Below are 17850 nucleotides of genomic sequence, written 5' to 3' on the forward strand. Positions count from 1 at the left end.
ATTGGAAAGCATGCCTTATTAGAATAGGTTGAGTGAACTCAGCCTTTTCTCCTTGGTGCGACAGAGGATGAGAGGTGACCTGATAGAGGTGTTCAAGATAATGAGAGGCATTGATTGTGTGGATAGTCAGAGGCTTTTTTCCCAGGGCTGAAATGGCTAGCACGAGAGGACATAATTTTAAGGTGCTTGGAAGCAGGTACAGAGGAGATAGCAGGATTTTTTCACAGAGAGTGGTGAGTGTGTGAAATGGGCTGCCAGTGATGGCGGTGGAGGCAGAAACGATGGGGTCTTTTAAGAGCCTCCTGGATGGCTACTTGAGCTTAAAAAATAGAGAGCTGAGGAAACCTATTGGCGTTTTTTTAGTTGCTCCTATTCTACTTAATTTACTGTTTCCAACTTGTTTTGATAACTTAATTTTAAATGCAGTATTTTTTTACGATGAGAGGTACCAAAGCTACTAAAAAAGAAGAGGATCCTCCTATGACTTTGGAATCTATTATGGAGACACTTCCGAAGCATAAAAACTGAACTTTTGGAGGAGTTCCAGCAGAAATTCCGGCAACTCAGTGCTGGATTTAAACAACTGATTGTAAAATTGGATTCTATTCAAAAAACTTTAAGTGAACACAATAAACGGATAAAAGAGAATGAAGACACTTTGATAATGTTGGATGCAAAGATTGATGACCTGGAAAACAGTCAAACTGTGATAAACAGTCAAAGGTTAATGAAAAATTAAGTCAGAAGATTATCAACATAGAAAATAGAAGCAGAAGAAATAATTTATGAATTCTGGGCTTTAAAGAGTTAACGGAAGGCAATCAGCCTTCAGAATTTTTTGCAAACCTTTTGGCTAACTTATTTCCGAATATTTTAAAATCTCCACCTAAAATAAACCGAGCTCATAGATCGCCTGTACTGGGACCTCCTCCAGGAGAACGACACCGTTCAGTGATAATTTGTCTTCACGACTTTCAAACAAAGGAACTTTTAATTCGTGAATCTCGTCGGAAAGGTATGATCGATTTTGAAGGCCAGAAGATCAGAATTGTGGAGGATTTTTCACCCAAGGTGTTGAATGAATGCTTCAAGTTTTAAAAGGTTATGTCAGAATTGTATATTAAAGGTTTTAAACCCTCTCTTCATTACCCTGCTCGTCTTAGAATCATTTTGAAAAATGTCTCTTAGAAATGGTTCCATTCGACTCAAGGGGTGCAGGAATTTTTAATTTCCAAATCGGTATCAGAAGTTTAACTGTTCAATAATTCCCTACATAAATCTATATTCCGTCTGCCTGATGGATCCTTTTTTTAGAATCTGCAGTCTAACTGTTCATTACTTTCTTTTATGAACAATTGTTTTTTTTTACTTTTGGTATACCTTTGTATCTAATTTTTTTTGTACTTTTATTTCTTTGCTTAGAAAATTAAGGATTTAACATCAATAAGTTTTCATTGAGTTAATACTTTCCAGGTTAATATGTTCTGAATTTTCTTAGTTTTTTAAAATATGTTATACATTTTTTCATGAGTTTTTAAAAATAAATTTAATTTCACTCTGATTTTTGTTGTATCTTGTTGGAATGCAGTTAGCCTTGAAAATTTCTTGGCACTCAGCCAGTAGATTGTTTTGGGAGGGTAATGTTGGTAGGTTTAGCTGTCGACTGCCCTTTGGTCGACTTTCTCTCTTAGGGTGGGGGGTGGGGTGGGTTTCTTCTTTTCTATCAGCTGTTTGGTTCTCTTAGCTTCATTTGTTGCTTGGTTACTTTATCTTAAAGCTCATTGTTTGGATTTAATATATATATATTCCAGCAGTTTTTATTCCAACCTCTCTTTTAAGTAATATTTAAAATGGACCATACTATTAATTTACTTAGTTTTAATGTGAAAGGATTAAACCATCTTGTGAAATGTAATAAGATACTTAATTATATTAAGAAATTGAATGTCTCAATTGTTTTTTTTTACAAGAAACACATGTTCATAAATGTTCATAATTTTATGTCATTTCAGGCTTATTTTTCATTCCTCCTTTCAGGCTAAGGCCAGAGGAGTTTCAATTCTTATAGACAATTCAGTTTCTTTCGTTCAGCATAATGTAGTGTCTGATACCAATGGGTGTTTTGTTATAGTGTCAGGGTAATTAGATAATAAATTAATGGTTTTTCCTAATATAAATGCCCCAAATATAGATGATCGAGGTTTTTTTTTAATGCTTTTTCTTCACTTTTACCAGATTTACGTCTGTATTCTCTGGTTTTAGGAGGAGACTTCAACTGTTGTTTAGACCCTGTTTTAGATCGCTCATCTTTTAATCGATTGACTTTTAGTAGATCTGCCTCCTTTATCCAACCTTTTCTAATGAAATGTGATATTGTGAATGTTTGGCGCTTTTTGCATCCAACAGATAAAGAGTACTCATTTTTTCTCATGTTCACACGTATGCCAGGATTGATTATTTTTTTTGTTGATAGTCAATTGATTCCATTAGTTCGATCCTGTGAATATAAAGAAATTGCTGTTTCAGATCATGCTCCTGTGTTTTTATCTTTAAATCTTCCGGGTGTCTCCCAAATAAACAGATTCTGGCACTTTAATCTAACTCTGTTATCTGTTAAGGATTTTTTAAAAATTTTGGAGAGACAGATTACTCTTTTTTGAAGAGAATATGCTAGAAGAGACTTTTAGTCTTATTTTATGGGATGCTCTTAAGGCTTATATTAGAGGACTAATCATTTCTTTTACCACAAGTGTTAAGAAAAAAGCTAATAAGGAGAGAATTGAATTAGCCAATCAATTGAAACGATTAGACCAAAAATATGCTTTGGCTCCAGATTCTGTTTTATATAAAAGACGTGTTGAAATTGAAACTAAATACGATCTGCTTTTAACTTATCCAATTGAAACTCAACTTTAAAAAGATAAAAGTCAGTTTTATGTTCATGGAGATAAAATGGGTAAACTATTGGCTAACCAATTAAAGACCTTTATAGTTAAACACCAAATTAAAGAAATATGTAAAGCTAATGGTGATAAAACATCTGATCACTTAGAAATAAATGATACTTTTAGAGAATTCTATTCTAAACTTTATAGTTCTGATCCCCCTAAAGATAATATTGTAATGAATAATTTCTTAGATTGATTAAACATTCTTACACTTTCTGATGATAATTGAAAATTGCTGGATCAACCCATTTCTTATGAGGAAATTGCCACGGTTGTTCACACTTTGCACTCAGGGAAGGTTCCGGGTCCTGATGGATTTTCTGGAGAGTTTTATAAGGCTTTTTCCTCTTTGCTTATACCTCACGTATATTCAGTCCTTTTGGCCTCTTTTACATTAGGTAGGTTGCCACAATCTTTTTATTAAGCCTGTATTTTGCTTATTCTTAAAAAGAATAAGGATCCAACTGAATGTTCTTCTTATAGACCAATTTTCTTACTTAATGTTGATACTAAAATTTTATCTAAACTTTTGGCTTGTAGGATTGAAAATATTTTGCCATCTATTATTTCTGATGATCAGACTGGATTTATCAAAAATCGATACTCCCACTTTAGTATTCGTCATTTTTTCAATGTTATTTATTCTCCTTTTAAAGAGATATCAGAATGTGTGATATCCTTAGATGCTGAGAAAGCCTTTGATTGGGTTGAATGGAATTATTTATGTAAAACTTTAGAAAACTTTGGGCCCGATTTTATTCAATGGATTAAATTACTTTATCTATCTCCCTCTGCTCAGGTTCTTACTAACTCTCAGAATTCTAAACTATTTAAACTTCAATGTGGAACTAGCCAAGGTTGTCCTTTGAGTCCTTTGCTTTTTGATGTGGTCTTAGAACCTTTAGCTATTGCTTTCAGGGAATCTAATGATATCACTGGTATTTTAAGGAGGGGTATTACCCACAAAGTTTCACTTTATACCTTTTGCTCTACATTTCTAATGTGGAGTCTTTACCTTCTGTATTTTCTTTACTCTTCTGCTTTAGTCAGTTTTTGGGATATAAACTTAACTTTCGTAAGAGTGAACTTTTACCTTTGAATAATTTGGTATTAGTTAATACTAACCTTCCTTCTAAAATTGTAAGAAATCAATTTACTTATTTGGGCATAACAACTACTAGGAATTATAAATTCCTTTAAAAAAAATTTTTTTACACTTCTGAATTATGTTAAGAAGGCACTATCAAATTGTTCACCCCTCTCTTTATCGTTGATTGGCCAAATTAATTCTATTAAAATGAATATTTTGCTTAAATTTTTATATTTATTTCAGGCCATTCCTGTTTTTATTCCTAAATCCTTTTTTTGATTCTCTGGATTCTATTATATCTTCTTATATATGGAAAAATAAAATTTCTCGATTAAATAAAGTTCATCTTCAAACAGCTAAAAAGAATGGAGTTTTAGCCTTACCCAATTTTAGGTTTTATTACTGGGCAGTCAATATATGGAATCTTACATTTGGTTATATTATATTAATCGAGAGGACTGTCTGGTCTGGGTTTAAGTAACTTAACTGATAACTTTGTAGTTAGACACACTTTGAAGATTTGGGCACAATTTTATTTTGGTTTATTGAGTTTTTCACTTTCAAGTCCCTTTTTTTCAAACTATTTCTTTAAACCTTCTATGACTGATGTAGTTTTTAAAGAGTGGAATAGATTGTGTATTAGATGTTTTCAGAATTTGTTTGTTGAAGATAGTCCCTCTTCATTTGAACAACTGTCAGCTAACTATAGCCTACCCAAAACCCACTTTTTTCGATATTTACAAATTAGAGACTTTTTGCGTTCTCAAATGGATTATGCAGGTTATTTATGTGATATTCGTCTCTCAGTTTCTTGCTCCCCTTTAGCAAAGCCTGCTGAACATGTCCTAAGCTCTCCATTTTGCAAAATTTTAAGTTCCTGTGTTTGTATTACATTTCCTAAAAGTCCAGATAAGAATTTACTTGATACAATTTTTAATTTGAAACCCTTCCATAATGGATCTGTATCTAATATCTATGGTACGTTGTTGGGAATGAGAAATATTCCTTTAGACAAAATTAAAACTCTCTGGGAACAAAATTTACAGATTCCATTTTCTGAGGATACTTGGAACGAAATTTTTAATTTGGTTAACACCTCATCGTTATGTGCCCGTCATTCCCTTCTACAATTTAAAGTGGTTCATAGGGCATACGTAACTAAAGATAAGCTGTCTCGTTTTTTATTCTGATGTATCTCCCTATTGTGATAGTTGTAACAATGGAGAAGCTTCACTAATTCAATGTTTTGGACTTGTCCGAGTCTTGAAAAATATTGGAAGGAAGTATTCCAAACTTTTTCGGTGCTTTTTAAAGTAAATTTAAAACCTAATCCTTTGACTGCCTTATTTGGTATTGTTGGAGAAAATGATATTATTTTGGAGACACATAATTTGCACATTTTGGCTTTTATTTTTCTTATAGCCAGGAGGGCATTGTTGCTTAAGTGGAAGGATGCCACTCTGCCTACTCATACTCATTGGTTAAATGATGTTATGTCATGCTTAAATTTAGAGAAGATTCACTGTTCAATTTCTGAACCTAGACAAGAATTTTTTAACATTGTGGGGACCTTTTTTGAATTATTTTCATAATCTTTGATTTACTATTAAGCACAGATGTTGACTAATAATATGTTTTACTATATGATAAGGACTTTTTCCTTTTTTTTAACCAAACAGCTGTTTTTTTATTCTGGTAGTAGGTTTAGATTTTTTTTGTATAATAAAATTACCGTAGATGTCGGATTATAAGCCGCTACTTTTTTCCCATGCTTTGAACAGCATTGAACATAGCGGCTTATAATAAGGTGCGGCTAATAGAAGGTTTTTTCCCATGCCGCCAAAACATTTTGCCTCGTAACAGTAGACCAATAAAATTGATGAGTAGTTCACAGAGGTCCAATGAAATTGTACGATAAATCAAGCGCACTTCACAAATTATTGTAAATCAGCCATTTGTACTCACCCTCATCAACATAGAAAACACTCGAAGAAAAGCATATGATGCAGCTTTTAAGTTAAAGGCAATCAATCTGGCGGTTGAACAAGGAAATCGAGCTGCTGCGCGTAATCTTGGCATACATGAATCGATGGTGAGACGGTGGAGATTTAATTTGGGACTGCCGCTTCAGGTCAGGAATGGCTCACGTGATATTAGACAGCAGTACAAGGGAGGGAGGGAGCGAAACTGAGGATTCCGCTGCACCGAAACTGCTAGCGATTCAGTAAACAAAAAAACAGTAAAACTCGTGTGTGAATGGTATCGGGCCAATAAGGACACAAGTGTCCGATGTTACCAAATACCGGTAGGTATAACAAAGTTTAGCCTTACCAAATATGTGTAGCGAGGGTTTGGTTTGGGGGAAAAAGGAGTATAAATAAGAGCAGAATGTAAGGGGAAGGCAAAACGCGTTCTGCAATAAAGCCACGCTGCACTGTAATCCGGTGTTGGTTGTCTCTCTTCCAAAACGAACACAGGGCAGAATTTGAAGCCCAACACGTGTAATATCTTTCTGTGTAAATATCTCATATTACAAGCGGCCGAAAATCCGGTGCGCCGAAAATCCGGTCCGCCGGAAATCCAGTGCGCCGAAAATCCGGTCCGCCGGAAATCCAGTGCGCCGAAAATCCGGTCCGCCGGAAATTCGGTGCGGCCTAAAATCCGATGCGGCCTGTACAATTAAAAAATTGATTTCATTTCTAAAATTAGAGCCAGCGGCTTTTAATCAGGTGCGCTCTGTAGTCCGGAATCTACGGTACCTCTTTTTCAATATTATGTTTAAATTTAATTTATATAGATATGGGGTAATGAGACTATATTTGTGATTCCAATATATTGTAATCAATATATATTATATATCCTAGTATACTCTGTATTCTTTTATGTAAGAAATCAGTAAAAATATTGAAAAAGAAAGAAAAATAGAGGGCTCTGGGTAAAGTCTAGGCAGTTCTAAGTTAGGGGCATGTTCGGCACAGTTTTGTGGGCCAAAGGGCCTGTATTGTGTTGTTTTCTATGTTTCTATGTTAACTGTATTTCTCAATGTTCCTCTTTCTGATGTAATTTTACAGATAAAAAGTCACGTTGCTTTGTTTGGCAATACAACTTGTAGATTCGCTACTCCTAAGTTGAAATGGTTGCTTTGTCTTTAATTATCAACCAATTATTTCTAAATCTATTATTTTTCATTTCTTAATAACAGAAGTATTTCATGCATTCCAAATGTTTAACAATTTCATTTGTTGCACTGAAAATTATGCAGTTTGTATAAATAATGTTTTAACTGTGTGGATTATGTGACAAGCAGTACATAGAACAGACCGCCATTTGTTTCTCTTATTGCAGAATGATATTCAGCATTTGAGGGGATATCTGGACAAGTGCAGAGAGGAGAAGATTGATCTGACCAGTAAAATAGAAGACATCCATCTTCACATTGATAATGGAGAAAAAGAATTAAAAAAGAACAAACTTGCTGAACAAGTAAGAGGAAATAACTAAAAATGTTAATTTACATAATGTTACTGGCTTTGATGAATAACTCAATAAACTCTTCAGTAACTCTGAATTCAAACAAATACTATTCATTTGTAGGTGGAGTACAAGGAGAAATATAAATTTCTTACCTTACAGGGACCATAATGGTTTTTACAAGTAAAATGAAATTAAGTTCATGGAACATTTGCAATCACACTGCAGGGGCAACTCAGAGTTCCATGTAGGCTACCACTTTAATTCTCCTTCATACTCTAACCTCAGTCACCGTTAACACCACAAGGCCCCCCAATGTAAAGTTAAGAAACCCCATTTCACATACGGTTTCAGGTAATGTGTTTGTTGCTTGTATCAGGACTAAAAATGGATTATGCAGGTTATTTATGTGATATCCGTCTCTCAGTTTCTTGCTCCCCCTTAGCAGAGCCTGCTGAACATGTCCTAAGCTCTCCATTTTGCAAAACTTTAAGTTCCTGTGTTTGTATTGCAATTGTCTAATTGCCTTCATCTCATAGATTTTGTTAATATTCTCTCACCTTAATTCATCAGTGAAAAGGAAAACTTTATAACTTATTGCCTTGGCTTCTCTGGGTTTGGCCAATTGGAGTTGCCTTGGACTAATTTGACCCACATTTGCAGGCATGGAGAATAAAGTAAAAAAAAATCCAAATCTGACATGTTTTGCTGATATTAGAGAAACATATATTTGGTCAATATGATTGAAATTTCAGTGAAATTGTGAAAATATGTGGCTTTCGTAAATGCAATTTAATTTGAAGCCAAACACAATATGCCAGTAATAATGGTTCTTTCATTCCTGTCAAGCAACAAAAGAGTCACTTAACCATTGAGTCTGTCAAAAATTATGGAAATGCTGTGCATCTGTTGGACAAAATGTTTAAATGCCAAGAGGAAAAGGTTGTTTTGACATCATGTACTGATATGCACAGCAATTTGATGAGAAATCTGCACAGGGCTACAATGGAAGAGTGACACAAGTTTTATGGGAGAGTTCAGCTACTACCATGCAAAGAAAATACAAATTAGCAAAGTGAGGGTGATGTCTTGCTCTTGGACGGAAGTTCAGAATAAATTATGCAAGCTTAACAATGACCATATTGGTGGATGAAAGGAAGTTGTTAAAAATTATACAAAAGAAATGTTATTCTGATACTGAACAATGTAATAAATTATAAAGCAAGTAATCAGCTGTAATATCAGCTAATATATTTAACTTACTTCATATGTGCTGTTATATTTCAAATATTCATTTGACCTGGTATCTTCATAATGCCTTCTAAAAAAATATGGAATTATCTTCCATGAATGAATAAGCGTTGGAAAATTTAAGCTTGAGACAGGCAAATAAAAGTTTTCTCATACACACCATCATAGCTTTCTGAGCATTTGTGCACAAATATCCATTTCATAGAAGTTTACCTAAAATCAGCCTCTTAGGTTCTCCTTCATGTACTCAGCTTTTCATTCCCACCTAAATCCTTATGTATTGGTGAAAGCTTATGTAAAGTATTGGTTTTATGTTATTGGCCAAAACAAATAACTGTGCAAATACTTGTTTTTCAAACCGAGAGTAAACAAATACATTGAGTTATATTGTATTGTTATATCAACTTCCATTGATGTACCTGGCTATGATTATTTAAAACTATTATACACTTTAAAGATTAACAATGAAATGCCATTTGTATTTGTGCTAACCGATCTACTCATCTTTTAGGATTTAATGGTTGAGGATAACCTTCTAAAGTTAGAAGTTAAGCGCCTATGGGACATGCTTCACAGTAAAGCTGATGATGTGCTATGTCTGGAGAAACGAAAGTTGCAGCTTGAGACAGCAATGAAAGAAAGAACTGAAGAAATCAAAATTCACATGGATATATTGCAAATGCAGATCAAGCACATTCAACAGGAACTGCAATGTATTAGGTATGCCAATTCTTAAATTGCCTGCAATTTTCTTTGTGAATCCTAAGTACAAATCCCAATATGACAGAGGTAAAAGTTGCTAAGCAAGGAGGTAAAAGGTATACAGAGTCAGGTTTACAGTCAGATTTGCATAATCATACTAAGTGGCTTGAAGGACTGAATGGCCTATTCCTCCTCCTAACTAATACATCTGTATGACTTGAATGTCCTACCATCTGAGTTGAATTTTAGTGCATGTGCCACATGCTAATGTTGGAGCTATGCAAAAGAGGAAACTGATGATATCAACGTATCTTCATGGAAGTTTATTTTGATACCAGTCCTGCAAATTGTGCACAATAATCCTACTAACAACATACAATATATTAGCTCCAGATGAAAAGTTTACTATTTAGCAGCAGAACATTCCCTCCAGCTTCAATCCCTAGCCCAACACATTCATAAAAGAGTTTTCACATTTGTTTTAATGTCCCAGAGTAAGTCGACTACTTATTTATATATTTTATATATTTATTGTAACTAATAATTTTTTTAGTGTATTGCACTATACTGTTGCCGCAAAATAATAAATTTCATGACGTGATAATTAATCTGTTTAAAATAATAAATTTACTGGTCCAGTTTATCACATTGTTATGTAAATCATTAATTTCAATGATGAACAACAACGGACCCACCACCAGTTCCTATGGCACATCACTAGTCATAAGCCTCTAGACAGAGAAACGACCATCTATTACCACTCCCTGGCTTCTTCCACAAAGCCAGTATCAAATCCAATATTTGAATACTTCATCTTGACTGCCAAGTAATTTAACCTTCTGCATCAGCCTTCTGTGTCTTGCTAAAGTCCATGCAGACAACATCCATCATCTTTTCTTCATTAACCTTTATGGTAACCTCCTCGAAAAACACTGTAAGGTAGACATGGCCTGCCATGCACAAACCCACGTTGACTATCCCTAATCAGGCTCTATCTTATCCAAGTACTTATATGTCCTATCCTATAGAATAACTTCCAGTAATTAATCCACGACAGATGTCAGGCTCACTGGCCTATAATTTCACACTTATTCTTAGAGCCTTTCTAACAATGGAACAACATTAACTATCCTCCAGTCCCTCAGTTTGTTTATTTTTCTTTATTTTACTGTTTATTTGTGTTAGTAGTTACAACGTTTTTACATTTTAATTTTTTATTCAAATGTTTCAAAATTTCAATAATCATCAAACACTATCTAAAACAGTGAAGGACAGCACAACAGAAACAGTAATTCTGGCAGTACCTCATAGTCTCAAGGCAGCAGTGTGTTATTACTGCAATGGTCAAAAGTGATCCAGCTTATTGGAATCATTAATATTTTAATAATTTTAAAACATGGTTTTAAGTAGGGCTTAAATTCAATTATTTTGAAAATTGTGTTCTATTACTTTTGACAACAAGTTTAAAATGATAATTATTTTCATTAGTAATTACAATTACTATATTGCCACATTAGTTTGTTTTTAATGCCAGTAAGGTACAAATACTTTTTTGGAGGTTGTATTTTAGGAGTTTTTGTTGTTTTTTTCAACAACAGCTTCATTTATGGCAAATATTCTCTTCTCCAGGGTGGCAAATTGGTGGAGGTATAATTTATTCTGCCAGTCCTCAGCTGTTGCTATGCTTACCTATTACGCAATAGGCAGAACAGTACACTAATCAAAATCACTGCAGTTAGCTGATGTACCTGGCATGGATGTAGAGATGTCAGCTTCTGGAAACTGAGAGATGTTGTAGGGCACCATAGTGACATTTTTTAGTTCAGTTTAATGGAGTCTGTTGTTATTAAAAATAAGTAAGTCAGATAATTCTACATCGCAAGCGCTGTGCACATTTTCTGAAGTTTTCCAATATCTCCACTATATATAGTAAAATATACCTCCTTCTTTTATTTGTGCATGAAAGGTCACAGTGTGACTTGACCAAATTTGGAATATTATGTGCATTTTTGATCACCGCACCACAGAAAAGATGTGGTAGCATGAGAAAGAGTACAGAAGAGATTCACCAGGATGTTGCTGGAAATGGAGGACTTCAGTTACAAGGAGGGATTGAGTAGACTGGGGTGCTCACTGGAGTGCAAGAGACTGGGGCTCATCTTGTATATATTTATACCATTAAGAAGGGGACTTAACTAGGATAAGTGCTTTAGTCTTTTTCCAAGGGTAGGGGAGTCTAAAGCTTGAAGTCATAGGTTTAAAGTGAAAGAGAAAGTATTTAAAGAAGATTTAAGGACCAAGTTTTTCCACACAAAGGATTGTGGGGATATGGAACAAGCTGCCAGAGGAGGTGGTACAAACATTTTGGAAGGTTACGTGCATAGAAAAGGAACAGAGAGATGTGGACTAAATGCAGGAAAATAGAACTAGCTTATATTAGCATCTTGAATTACCCTGCTCCTAAAAAGTAAGACCATGACATTACTCCTAAAGTTAATCCTAATGGCTAAAATATTCACACCTGATTGATTCGTGGCTTCTATTGAAAAACAGATTTCTTTAGTAGATCATACAATTTTCAGGAAGCTATGGTTGGTTACTCAGGACACATTACTAAATATATTCTATTTAGCATGTCAAAATGTCCTTGTAACATTATTTCATATTAAGATGATTTATGTGCATTGGGTTTGTCTAGAAAAAAGACAGACTTAAAGCTTAATATTTCATCTTTTACCAATTTTAATAATAACAATTTTCTAAAAGAATATTCACACTAATTGAATTTAAATTGGCTTATTTTGGTCATATGTACAGAGGAACAGTGAAAAAGTTTGTTTTGCATGCCATTCATACAGATTTTTTCATTACAGCAGGTCCCATTAAAGAACTCTTTAAGTGCACTATTCGTGTACAGCATCTTCTGAATGAAGAAATTATTTCTTAGCACTGTTTTTTGCTTTTTTTTGGACAGCTTGAAACTGCACCCTTTTCAAGTTCACTCTGCCCCTTATATCACCAATTTGCATTTTACCAGGGGAATCATTTTTGTATGTTACAATGGTATGTTGCACTAAGATCAAGATTACCTCCTGTAGTATAATGCCTAGATCTGTACACACCTTCAACCTAATTAAAAGCATAATGTATGAGATTTCTGAACTTCTTAAATTCATTAAATAATCTTTTGAAAGATAATTATGACCATTGAATGCCCCATATCAGATCAAAGCCTATTGTAGATACCACAACCCTAGGGAGCATGACTTCCTGCCATTTGATCCTGGAATGATTTTTTAAATATATTTTAATCAGTCCAAAATACACAGTTGACAGAGATTGCAGTATTTCAGAAAATGCTCAAGCTGTAGATCTGAAGATGATAAAACATATCACATTTCTTTGATCAGGTATCCTGAAAACCAATCTCGACACCCTTGGTTTTGACTAAAATGTTGATTATTGAAAGTGTGTCCAGTTAATAAAAACTTATGAAACATTATTAAAATTGATTAGTTTATTTTAAAATAGGAAAACAAGATTAATAAGATTAAGCTATCCTTTGTGTTATTTTTGTTTTAAAGCTGGATAAATGGAGTGAATTAAAGGTAACTTTTTACTTTTTTAAAATAAACAGAAAAAACAACCCAAAAGCTTTAAAAAAAACTGCAAATGTGAGAAAGCTGAAACAAATGCAGAAAATACTGGAAATACTTGGCAAATCAGGCTAAACTATAATTATATCAGTAGCAAGAGAGTAGCCAGGGAAAGAGTGTGAAATCTACATAGAGCTAGGTGACATGGGCAAGGTCTTAAAGAATAGTTCTCAACTGTATTCACCAAGGAAAATGATATGAAGAATGGTAAATATAGGGAGGGGTATTTAAATAATCTGGAATAAGTTAGTATCAGGGAGGATGTGCTATATGTCATGTGATGTAGTGTATAAGGATCCCTTGGAGAGGTTTGTCCTTGGTTGCTGTAGGAAACAAGGGAGGAGATAGCTGAGGCACTGGTGGAGATATTTGCATCTTTGTCAGCCATTGGTGAGCTACATAAGACTGGAGGATAACTAATGTTGTTCCTTTATTTAAGAAGGGTAGCCAGGTAGCTAGGATGGTAAGGAAATTTTTGGAGAAAATCCTAAGTATTGGAATTTATGTAGATTTGGAAAGTAAGGGTCTGATCAGAAATAGTCAGCATGGCCATGTGCAGGGAAATTCTGCCTCAGTAATTTGATTGAATATTTTGAGGACAAAAACTGAATGTTGTCCATATGGACGTCAGTAAGGCATTTGACAAGTTCCTGCACAATAGACTACTCTTGAAGATAGAGGGACATAGTGAGCTGGCTATTTAGATCCAAATTTGGTTCGGTGATAGGAGTTAGAGTGAGTGCTTGAGGAATGGTTGTCAGAAGGGAGGTTTGACACGGTTGTGTATCACTGAGATTGGTGCTGGGACATTTGTTATTTGTGATGTACATTAATGACTTACATGTGAATATGAGGGATCAGAATCACATTTAATATCACCAATATATGTCGTGAAATTTGTTAGCGTTGTGGCAGCAGAACAATACCATGCATGATAAATATAGAAAGGAAAACTGAATTACAGTGAGTATATATACTTATATTAAATAATTAATTTAAAATAAGTATTGCAAAAGCTGAAATAAAAAAACAGTGAAGTAGTGTTCATGGGTTCAATGTTCATTTAGAAATCAAATGGTGGCAGAGAGGAAGAAGCTGTTCCTGGATCACTGAGTGTGTGCCTTTAGGCATCTATAGCTCTTTCCTGAAGGGCATGTCCTGGGTGGTGGGGGTCCTTAATGATGGACATCACCTTTCTGAGACACTGCACCTTGAAGACGACTTGGATACTACAAAGGCTAGTACCCATAATGAAGTTGACTAAGTTTACAACTCTCTGCAGCCTACTTCGATCCTGTGCAGTAGCCCCCTTCCCCCCATACCAGATAGTGATGCAGCCAGTCAGAATGCTCTCCACAGTGCATCTGCAGAAGTTTTTGAGTGTTTTAGGTGACAGACCAAATCTCCTCAAATGCCTAATGTCTTCTTTATAACTGCATCAATATGTTGGGACCAGGTTAGGTCCTCAGAGATATCTTTCACCCAGGAACTTGAAATTGCTCACTCTCTCCACCTTTGATCACTCTATGATGATTAGTAAATTTGTAGATGACATGAAAACTTGTGGTGACATAGATAGGGATGAAGGTTGAGGCTGCAGCAGGATATTGTACAGATTTTAGGTTAGGCAGTGCATTAGCAGATGATATTTAAACCTAATAAGTGCAAAGTGATGCATTTTGGGTGTCAAATATGGGCAGGAATGTTGATAAAGAGGGACTTTGGAGTTCAAATCAATTGTTCCCTGACACTGGCAACATAGGTGGCTAAGCTGGTGAAAAATATAAAGAACACACACAAAATGCTGGTGGAACACAGCAGGCCAGGCAGCAATATAAAGAACATGCTTGCCTCATAGGCACAAAATAAGAAAATTGAGTTTTGTTGTAACTTTACCAAAGATTGTTTAGATTGCACTTGGAATATTATGTGCTGTTCTAGTAGCGACACTATAGGAAGGATATGACTGTGCATGAGAGAGTACAGAGGGGACTCACCAGGATATTGCTTGGTTTTGAGGACTTTCAAGCGAGAGATTGGATAGGCTCAAATTATTTTTCCTGAAGTGAAATATACTGAGTGATAAGATGAATCAGGATCAGGTATCACTAGTACACGAAGAAAACACGGCAGCACTTTTACTTCCTTAGAAATTTGCCAAGATTCAGCATTACAAGCAAAACTTTGACAATCTTCTATAGATGTGTGGTGGAGAGTATATTGATTGGTTCCATCACAGCTTGGTGTGGAAATACAAATGCCCTTGAATGGAAAATCCTATAAAAAGTAGTGGATACAGCTCAGTCCAACATGGGTAAAGCCCTCCCCACCATTGAGCATATCTACAAAAGTGTTGTCTTAGGAAAGCAGCATCCATAATCAAGGATCTCCACTTAGGCCATGCTCTCTTTGCAGTGCTGCCATCAAAAAGAAGGTACAGGAGTCTCAGGATACACACCACCAGGTTCAGGATCAGTTATTACTCCTAAACCATCAGGCTCTTGATCCACTGAGGATAACATTACTCACCCACAACCAATTGACTAACTTTAAAGGACTGATAATATGCTCTCAGTATTTATTGCTTATTTGTGTTCTGTATTTGCAAAATTTGTTGTCTTTTGCATATCGGTTGTTTGTCCTGTTGGGTGCGGATCTTAAACCTTAAGGCATAAGAGCAGAATTAAGCCATTTGGCCCATCAAGTCTGCTGCACCATTCAATCATGACTGATCCTTTTTTTATCCCTCTTCAACCCCAGTCCCAGCCTTCTCCCTGTAAATCTTGATACCATGTCCAATCAAGAACCTGTCAACCTCTGCCTTAAATACAGCCAACAACCTGGCCTCCACAGCTGCGTGTGGCAACAAATTCCTCAAATTCACCATCCTTTGGCTAAAGAAATTTCTCCGCATTGCTGTTTTGAATGGATGCCCCTCTATCTGGAGACTGTGCCCTCTTGTCCTAGAATCTCCCACCATGGGAAACATCCTTTCCACATCTACTCGGTCTAGGCCTTTCAACATTAAAAAGGTTTCAATGAGATCCCCCCCCCTCATCCTTCTGAATTCCAGCAAGTACAGACCTAGGGCCATTAAACATTCCTCATATGAAAACCCTTTCATTCCTGGGATCATCCTTGTGAACCCCCTCTGGACACTCTTCAATGCCATCACATCTTTCCTAAGATGAGGGGCCCAAAACTGTTCACAATACTCAAGGCCTCACCAGTGCCTTATAAAGCCTCAGCATCTCATCCTTGCTCTTGTATTCTAGACTGCTTGAAATTAATGCTAACATCACATTTGCCTTCCTCACCACTGACTCAACCTGCAAGTTAACCTTCAGTACCACGTTTCCACCCGCGCCAGGTTCAGTGCCGAGCTAGCCACTCGGTCTCGTAAAAAACAAGGATCAAGTCAGGAATGTTCATACTGTGACCCAGTTAAGCTGAAAGGAGACCAATTCTGACACCACGCGCCAGACAAGAATGGCTAACTGTCTGGTGTGATAAGCTATGAAATGACCTTCAGGATATTCTGCACAAGGATTCCCAAGTCCCTTTGCATATCAGATTTTTGGATTTTCTCCTCGTTTAGAAAATTGTCCGCACATTTATTTCTACTACCAAAGTGCATGACCATGCATTTTCCAACATTGTATTTTACTTGCCACTTTTTTGCCCATTCCCTTTATCTAAGAGCTTCTACATCCTACCTGTTTCTTCAACACTATTTGTCCCTCCAGTAATCTTCATATCATCTGCAAACTTGGCAACAAAGCCATCTATTCCATCATCTAAATCATTTATATACAGCATAAAAAGAAATGGTCCCAACACCGACCCCTGTGGAACACCACTAGTCACTGGCAGCCAACCAGAAAAGGATCCTTTTATTCCCACTTCCTGCCTTTTACCAATCACCCAATGCTCTAACCATGTTAATAACTTTCCTGTATTAGCATGGGCTCTTAACTTGGTAAGCAGCCTCAAGTGTGGCACCTTGTCAAAGGCCTCCTGAAAGTCCAAATACACAACATCTACTGCATCCCCTTTATCTATCCTACTTGTAATCTCCTCAAAGAATTCCAACAGGTTCATCAGGGAGGATTTTCCCTGAAGGACACCTTGCTGACTTTGTACTATCTTGTCCTGTGTCACCAAGTACTCCATCACCTCATCCTTAACAATTGACTCTGACATCTTCCCAACCACTGAGGTCAGGCTAACTGGTCAAAAATTTTCTTTCTGCTGCCTTCCTTCTTTCTGAAAGAGTGGAGTGACATTTGCAGTTTTCCAGTCCTCTGGCACCATGCCAAAGTCCAGTGATTTTTGAAAGATCATTTCTAATGCCACCACAATCTCTAATGCTACCTCTTTCAGAACCTTAGGATGCAGTTCATCTGGTCCGGGTGACTTATGTACCTTTAGGTCTTTCAGTTTTTTGAGCACCTTCTCTCTTGTAATAGTAACTGCACCCACTTCTCTTCCTTCACACACTACATCAGGCATACTGCTAGTGTCTTCCACTGTGAAGACTGATGCAAAATACTCATTTAGGTCATCTGCCATCTCCTTGTCCCTCGTTATAATTTCTCCTGCTTCATTTTCTAGATTTTCATTGATTCTATTGTTTTTTTTTGGATTTACTGTGAATTTCCACAAGAAAATGAATCTCAGGGTTGTATATGGTGAAATACATGTACTGTACTTTGAACCTTGATATATAAAT

The 17850-nt window shown here is 35.8% G+C and overlaps 1 protein-coding gene across 3 annotated transcripts in view; it reads left to right on the top strand.

The window, feature by feature from the left end:
• LOC140725601 (coiled-coil domain-containing protein 39-like) overlaps positions 1-17850 on the top strand; it is a 121696-nt gene that overhangs the window by 63686 nt on the left and 40160 nt on the right. For all 3 annotated transcript variants that reach the window (XM_073041255.1, XM_073041256.1, XM_073041257.1), the window contains exons 12-13: positions 7384-7521; positions 9272-9480. In XM_073041255.1, coding sequence (XP_072897356.1) covers positions 7384-7521; positions 9272-9480 — 347 coding nt within the window. The remainder of the gene's footprint in view (positions 1-7383; positions 7522-9271; positions 9481-17850) is intronic.

The sequence above is a fragment of the Hemitrygon akajei genome, chromosome 3 (assembly GCF_048418815.1).
Source record: "Hemitrygon akajei chromosome 3, sHemAka1.3, whole genome shotgun sequence".
Classification (NCBI taxonomy): Eukaryota; Metazoa; Chordata; class Chondrichthyes; order Myliobatiformes; family Dasyatidae; genus Hemitrygon; species Hemitrygon akajei.